The 7,730-nt window shown below is 52.1% G+C and overlaps 1 protein-coding gene across 1 annotated transcript; it reads right to left on the reverse strand.

Moving 5' to 3' along the window:
* Positions 1-3,403: 3,403 nt before the first annotated feature.
* Positions 3,404-7,118, reverse strand: LOC123058366 (coronatine-insensitive protein homolog 1b). Its single transcript, XM_044481104.1, has 3 exons — positions 6,415-7,118; positions 4,505-4,967; positions 3,404-4,421 (listed from the first exon to the last, which is right to left on the reverse strand). Exons 1-3 carry the CDS (start codon positions 6,921-6,923, stop codon positions 3,615-3,617), a joined length of 1,779 nt encoding a protein of 592 aa, XP_044337039.1. The 5' UTR covers positions 6,924-7,118; the 3' UTR covers positions 3,404-3,614.
* Between the last annotated feature and the right edge of the window lie 612 nt (positions 7,119-7,730).

The raw sequence follows: 7,730 nt of genomic DNA on the forward strand, positions 1-7,730 counted from the left end.
AAAGTTATTATTTATTTCCTTATATCATGATAAAAGTTTATTATTCATGCTAGAATTGTATTAACCGGAAACATAATACATGTGTGAATACATAGACAAACAGAGTGTCACTAGTATGCCTCTACTTGACTAGCTTGTTAATCAAAGATGGTTATGTTTCCTAACCATGGACAAAGAGTTGTTATTTAATTAACGGGATCACATCATTAGTTGAATGATCTGATTGACATGACCCATTCCATTAGCTTAGCACCCGATCGTTTAGTATGTTGCTATTGCTTTCTTCATGACTTATACATGTTCCTATGACTATGAGATTATGCAACTCCCGTTTGCCAGAGGAACACTTTGTGTGCTACCAAACGTCACAATGTAACTGGGTGATTATAAAGGAGCTCTACAGGTGTCTCCAAAGGTACATGTTGGGTTGGCGTATTCCAAGATTAGGATTTGTCACTCCGATTGTCGGAGAGGTATCTCTGGGCCCTCTCGGTAATGCACATCACTTAAGCCTTGCAAGCATTGCGACTAATGAGTTAGTTGCGGGATGATGTATTACAGAACGAGTAAAGAGACTTGCCGATAACGAGATTGAACTAGGTATAGGATACCAACGATCGAATCTCGGGCAAGTAACATACCGATGACAAAGGGAACAACGTATGTTGTTATGCGGTCTGACCGATAAAAGATCTTCGTAGAATATGTAGGAGCCAATATGAGCATCCAGGTTCCGCTATTGGTTATTGACCGGAGACGTGTCTCGGTCATGTCTACATTGTTCTCGAACCCGTAGGGTTCGCACGCTTAAGGTTAGGATGACAGTTATATTATGAGTTTATGCATTTTGATGTACCGAAGGTTGTTCGGAGTCCCGGATGTGATCACGGACATGACGAGGAGTCTCGAAATGGTCGAGACATAAAGATTGATATATTGGAAGCCTATGTTTGGATATCGGAAGTGTTTCAGGTGAAATCGGGTTTTTACCGGAGTATCGGGAGGTTACCGGAACCCCCCCCCCCCGGGAGCTATATGGGCCTTAATGGGCCTTAGTGGAAGAAGAGGAGAGGCAGCCAGGGCTGGGCCGCGCGCCCCTCCCCCTAGTCCGAATAGGACAAGGAGAGAGGGGGCCGGCGCCCCCCTCCTTCTCTCTCTCTCTTTTCCCCCTCCTTGAATCCTATTCCAATTAGGAAAGGGGGGAGTCCTACTCCCAGAAGGAGTAGGACTCCTCCTGGCGCGCCACTCCTGGCCGGCCGGCCCCCCCTCCCTTGAACCTTTATATACGGAGGCAGGGGCACCCCCTAGAGACACAAGTTGATCCACGTGATCATATTCTTAGCCGTGTGCGGTGCCCCCTTCCACCATAGTCCTCGATAATATTGTAGCGGTGCTTAGGCGAAGCCCTGCGATGGTAGTACATCAAGATCGTCACCACGCCGTCGTGCTGACGGAACTCTTCCCCGACACTTTGCTGGATCGGAGTCCGGGGATCGTCATCGAGCTGAACGTGTGCTAGAACTCGGAGGTGCCGTAGTTTCGGTGCTTGATCGATCGGGCCGTGGAGACGTACGACTACATCAACCAAGTTAACGCTTCCGTTGCTGATCTACAAGGGTACGTAGATCACACTCTCCCCCTCTCGTTGCTATGCATCACCATGATCTTGCGTGTGCGTAGGAATTTTTTTGAAATTACTACGAAACCCAACAGCGCACTCACCCACTCGCGGAGGATGCGGTCCACACATACATCTTCGACTCTGGCTCCGTGGACGGCGTGGGCGTGGGCGTGAGCATGAGTGCCAGCGTGGGTGTGGGCGTGAGCATGAGCGCCGGCGTGTGCTCGGGCTTGGCCTTGGTCTTGGGTAGCGGCGGCGGGGGTAGGCGCAGTCCCCCGCCGCCGGCAGCGTGAGGGCCTCCTCGCGCTGGCTCTCCTCCAGGACGCCCTAGAGCGCCGCCTCCTCCTCCGGTGCTACCTCCAGAGGCGGCGGCATGAACCCGCGGTTGAGCTGCAAGTCGCCGCGGCGGGCCACGTCGTGCTCCGTGGCGAATCAGGCCTCCCAATTCAATGAGTCTGGCGCGAAGATAGGCCCGCACCGCTACTCCGGCGTCAGGAGGGCGCGGCGCTTGCGCACCTCCTCCGCGCGTGCCCGCATCGACCGCGACACAGGATGCGGTGCGGGTCAAGGTGCCAGTCGTGGAGAAGGTTAACATCCGGCCATAGGCAAGGGTTGGCGGTAATTCCAGCGTTAGCACACTTGGTGCACCGGGATCTATAGCCGGTCCCGTGGCCAGCGACCATGCGGATCCATTGCGTAGGCTGACGAGGGCGGTGGTGGCGCGCGGGGCGAGCTAGCATCGACGACGAGCTTGCCCTTGCTCTTGCTAAAGATACCCATGGTTAGGGTTTGCGCTGTCAGCGGCGAGGGGATAGCCAGATGTGGACGGGGAGGAGCATTGGATGAGCCCCCCCCCCTCCCTCCACGACACGCTTGCATTAAAAAGAACGAGCGCATCAGAGGCTTCCAGACGCTGCCATGTGGGCTCGGGTTAGGTGGACGCATTGACTACCGCACGCGACAGTAGTTGTGCGGCCGACACGCGCCCTCAAGGCGGACACCGAGCGGACACACGGCACGTCTGTCTCGTTTCCACATGGACGTAAATCGGACGCAAATTTAAGCCATAAATGCGTCCAGACGAACAATGAGCGGACGACTTTTGTGTTTGGGTCAGCACATTGAGCCGGTGTTTTTATCCGCTTGGACATAAACAGACACACATGGACAATCTAGGTTGGCGCGTTGGATTTGCGTTTGATGAAAGGCATCTACCCTCTTGATTTGCGCCGGTAGAATCAGCAGTAACATGGCCCGCGACTGGTAGATGCAGTTGCATTCTTTTCTCTTCTTTCTGATCCGGATTGATATTCTTCTATCTTTGGAGCACGCGAAGACGCCGACCATATCCATGTGGTGCCTGCATTACGTGGATACATACGTTAGAGTTTTGGGCGATGCCGACGAGGGCATCCTTGTCACCGTCACGTGCTACCTGCCAAAACTAGCTTGTTTCCTGGGCTAAGCTACTACAGTACTGATCAATCACAGAACTGTGGCTTCTTGTTGCTGCACAGTTCATCCGCCGGTCCTGGATCGCTGTCGCGTTTTTCGCTTAGCGATGCCAAAGCCACGGCAGCTCTAGTTACATTATAATAGGCTTGGCGTAGAACTACCGAACCGAAACCTCGCCGGCCGGCTCACCGGCAGCGAAGCCAAACGTGGCGGAGCATCTACATGTAGTACAACAGAGAAAATCTTGCGCAGGCCGCGAAAACCCGGCAAAGCTTATGCCTGCGAAGCAAGCGCAACAGTGTCACAGCTGCACTCGCACAGTGTTACTTAGTACGTATGCATCTTCCTAGGATTAGATAGGAGTTATACCAGGCAAAAATACCAATGCGCTTATTCCAGTACACAGCAGCTAGAAAATCTACCAGATCCAGACCCATACAATACCCACATACAAACATCCTTATTGCCCGAGAAGCGCAGAGGGCCAGCCAGCCAGGGGCCGTCCCAGAGACACCATACCGGCTTAATGTATTTACACTCACGCAGGATACAGAGGCACAACAGACTGCGGGTAGTCGGACCTCTTCCCAGAGAGGGAGTAGTACGCCAGCACCTGAGCTTGCCTGTCAACGCAGGGCTCCCCGTCTTCCATCACCCGGCCCGCGGTCTCCGTGCTGGGAGGCGTGAACTCGATGTTCCAGAAGGGCCGCGCCATGAGCATGAGGTCGCGGCCGGTCTGAGAGGCCCTGTAGCCCTGCACCCACACGTACCTCAGGGAAGGCATTTGCCGTATGGCGAGGGCCAGAGCCCGCTCGCTGAAGCAGCAGCTCCTCAGTTCAAGCTTCCGCAGGTTCCGGCACCCGGCTGCGAAACTGATCAGTCCACCATCCGTCTGCCCGACGTTACCCAGAAGCATGTACTGGATGGTGCCGCTGTGCTGCCCGATGTAGCCGAGGCCTACATCTGAAAGCCCCCCTGGTCTCAGGTACAGAGCGAACCTCCGAAGCTTGGTGCAGCCCCTCAGCAGCGCGCGTGCACCGCTGTCCAGCGGCAATTCTGTTATCGTCTCTTGTCTGTCAAGCAGGACAAGGCGAAAGTCATGGAGGTTTTTGCAGAACGTTCCGATGGACTCCAGGGCTCCATTTGTGATATCAGACACATAGGCAGCTATGTTTTCCAGTTCACGGCAGCCTACGGCTATCGCTGTTAGTCCTACTTGGGAAACTCCGCCTTCCTCTTCTTGCATGCCAGGATCATCTTCCCCTCGCTCAACTCTGAGCCTTTGTAGCTTCTTGCATGTGTCTCCGACAACCCCCAATCCTCTATCTCCAATCACATTCCTCACCTGTAAAGCACATTTAGGATATTAGTTACAATGAAAAAGATCGGTAGTTGAATACCTTCATAATGTACAAGCACCGCCATTACCGCAAGAACGAGTAGGTTTGGACATTTTGCAATGAGCTGGCAATGATCTTCAGTGGTGAGGAAACTGTACAGCAAATCCAGCTTCTTGAGTACAGCAGAAAAAGGAAAGATTATGTGCATCTCATTTGTCCCCATGAAGGTAAGTCCGAAGGAGCAAAGCTTCGAAGGAAGCTTAACATTTCCATACTTTTGCTCACTGATTTCCGCTCCAGCAAATTCTTGCAAAGATGTAGCTATTTGGAAAAATCCAATCAAATCTGAAAGGTCGCAGTCGCTAATCTTCAACGAAATTAGTGACTTGCAATTCTTGGCGAGAAGCTCGAGGTCAGCTGGCTCCACTCTGAGGTAAGTCAAGTAGAAGTTCAAGGTCACCAGAACAGGATTGTTGGCAGCAAGGTCATGGAGCCATTCAGTGCCATTATCAGTAATTGTACATTCTTCCAGAAACAAAGTTCTCAGTGATCTGCTCAATTTCGTGCAACATGTTAGTGCAGTGATTGTATCATGATACTAACAATGCACCAAAATAAGCAAAACAGGGTGGTCATGCAATAAAGGAGTGCAACAAAGAGAAACAAATGAAGACGGACTATAAATGTACCACAGTTCCTACTTATTAAGTAAAAAAATGTATTACTCTCTCTTAAGATAAATACAAAAGTAAATTAGCATATTCTAGAGCCCAGGTTGTTTTTGAGCTTTTGTTAAGCAGCTGGGTAGTCTTCAGAGTGAAGCCACTCTGCTCTTTGCAGTGGCATGTATGAAACATTCGAAGCATTTGTAGCTTACTAAGTTTGGGGTTCATTTAGATGACCTTTTAGTACGTACTCAATATGTCAAAATGGGTTAACATGGTGGCACAACCTTAAATAGCTGTTTTGTTTAATTTGCTTACTTCAATTGGTTCGTTCAGAATACACTCAGTAACGAATAACAACCAGATTTATTGTATATTTACATTTTGTAACACTAGTTCTTTCATAGAACGTATCCAAAGCTTAAATAGCTGTTTTGTTTAATTTGCTTACTTCAATTGGTTCGTTCAGAATACACTCAGTAACGAATAACAACCAGATTTATTGTATATTTACATTTTGTAACACTAGTTCTTTCATAGAACGTATCCAAAGCCCCCTCCTCAGGATTATCAAACTAGAGCAAATTTGAAAAAAGGGAACTGAGAAAGGCATATAAACATGGTCACCCTGACACTACGTGATATTGTCCTTACTAGAATTAAGTAGTAGTATAACTGGTAACAGAAACAACTTGAATATTAATTCCGTACTACAACAGTACGATTCCAGTAAAAGACGAGCGAGCTTTGGTCAAGTCAATCACTATTGCTTTGGCATCCGGCTACCTTACAGTTTGTTCCTGCCAGATTCGGTGACCTCTTGCAAATTGCTTGGGATAATAAATGCTGTGAAATGGACTCCTATGCAACATCATCAACAACCGGAATGCAGAGAGCATTCAATCAATCAAATTATGAAGGAAACAAAAGGCACAAGGTAGATACGCTACGCTTACAAGGCAACGAACGCCAGCCATGCAAATTACCAATGGAGTAACTGTAAGCAGGGGCGATGAATTCTGCTTTGCTATGGTCGCGCCATCATCGTTCATGCTAAGAGAGTACGGGCCGTATAATGGGCGTCCAGATCTCGAGCTGCTTTGGGTAAACATTGCCCCGCCGTAGAACAAGTTTCTACTTAGGGAAATGGATATTTAGCCCGGTGCTCTATCATTGCCCCGGCTACTTCGGGACATCAACTAAGCGGCCGCTGGATTCTGCATCCAGTCACTGTATCCCTGCCTGGCGAAGCCCAATTCGGGCCTGTTACTTCTCCCACTCGCAGATCAGAGCGCGATAGAAGATAGCGAATCGAGAGAAGTTGCGGCAGTACCTGCAGGAGCGGGCGACGAGGCGGAGGGCGTCGGTGGAGAAGCCGGAGCACTTGTCGAGCTTGAGCTCCTGCAGCATGTGGCCGCGGGCGCGGACGAGGGCGGCGAGGTCGTCGTCGGTGACGACCATGCGGCGCAGGTGGAGCGCCTTGAGGCACTCGAGCGGGGCGGCGAGCTGGGCGACCCAGGGGCAGGCGTAGGCGCCCCAGTCGTCGGGGATGAGGCCGTACATGGCGGCGCGGGGCTTGCCCTTGACCCCGAGCGACTCGAGGCGCGGGAAGCGCGCGAGCAGGCGCGCCGGGGACACGGCGTAGCAGAAGGGCACGGTGACGTGCTTCCGCGTGAGCGCGTCGATGTGGTGCCAGCGGCGGCAGGCCAGCGAGGCCGCCTCGCGGTCGCGCGGGTCGTCCACGTAGCCGAGCACCAGGTGCAGCGCCTCCTCCGGGACGCCGCTGCCGTCCAGGCTGAGCGCGCGGCTGAGCCGCCGCGGCTCCGGGGCCTCCCCGCCCATCGGCCGGGCCGGGCCGGTCCCCGCCTACGGCTCCGCGCCGGCCCGCCGGGGATCTGGTCCGGCGAGGAGGGGCGGGGGCATGGGGATTGATTTCCCTCCCCGCTTCCCGCTGGCTTTTCTCCGATGGTGGTGGTGCGGGGGCGGAGAGGAGGAGGAGAGAAGAGAATTATTGGAGGCAGGGAGGGAGGGAGGAGTGTGGGGAGGACTTGGGGGATGTGGATTGGCGAAAGGGAAGCTTACTTCTGCGCGATCCAGCCGCGCCACGTCGGCTCGGGGTCCGGCGGGGAATTGCTCCGGGCACACACGCTGACACACCCCGCAACACCGCAGGGTGGGGCGCCCCCTGTCGCCGGCTGGTCAGGTCTCGGCTACCCCGCGATGATGGTGGCCTTGAAGGAGGGGGGCTGCGATAGCAGCTGCGCCACGTGAGAGTTAGTTGATGTCGATCATTGTCATGAGCCTTGCACCTTTCCAGTAGCGCGGAGCTCAGTGGCGTCTCTTGATCCTAGATTTACCGCCGAAAAGTGGTTGGGTTTTAACGTCAATTGGTTTTATCCTTGTTTAACTTTTATCCCCAAAAATGCACCGCTCCCTCCATTCATAATTTGGTGCTAAAATGGTTTGGATATTTCAATGTGGACTACATACGGACCGGAATGGATGAACAAATACATCAAATATGTCTATATACATTTGATTTAGAAAAATATTTAAAACATGTTATATTTGTGAACGGAGGGAGAGGTCGTTTTAGCATCGATTAATTCTATTCTTATCCTGGCAGGAAAAAATGTAACCATTGTAGTG

Source organism: Triticum aestivum, chromosome 1A (genome assembly GCF_018294505.1).
Source record: "Triticum aestivum cultivar Chinese Spring chromosome 1A, IWGSC CS RefSeq v2.1, whole genome shotgun sequence".
Taxonomy (NCBI): domain Eukaryota; kingdom Viridiplantae; phylum Streptophyta; class Magnoliopsida; order Poales; family Poaceae; genus Triticum; species Triticum aestivum.

Bases quoted from the DNA above. Each gene is read 5' to 3' on its own strand.
- LOC123058366 (XM_044481104.1), bottom strand. From the start codon at position 6,923: ATGGGCGGGGAGGCCCCGGAGCCGCGGCGGCTCAGCCGCGCGCTCAGC. The intron at 4,968-6,414 runs GTACTGCCGCAA...GAAATTGAGCAG, and splicing joins CTCGTCGCCCGCTCCTGCAG to ATCACTGAGAACTTTGTTTC. The intron at 4,422-4,504 runs GTAATGGCGGTG...TGTGCTTTACAG, and splicing joins CAAACCTACTCGTTCTTGCG to GTGAGGAATGTGATTGGAGA.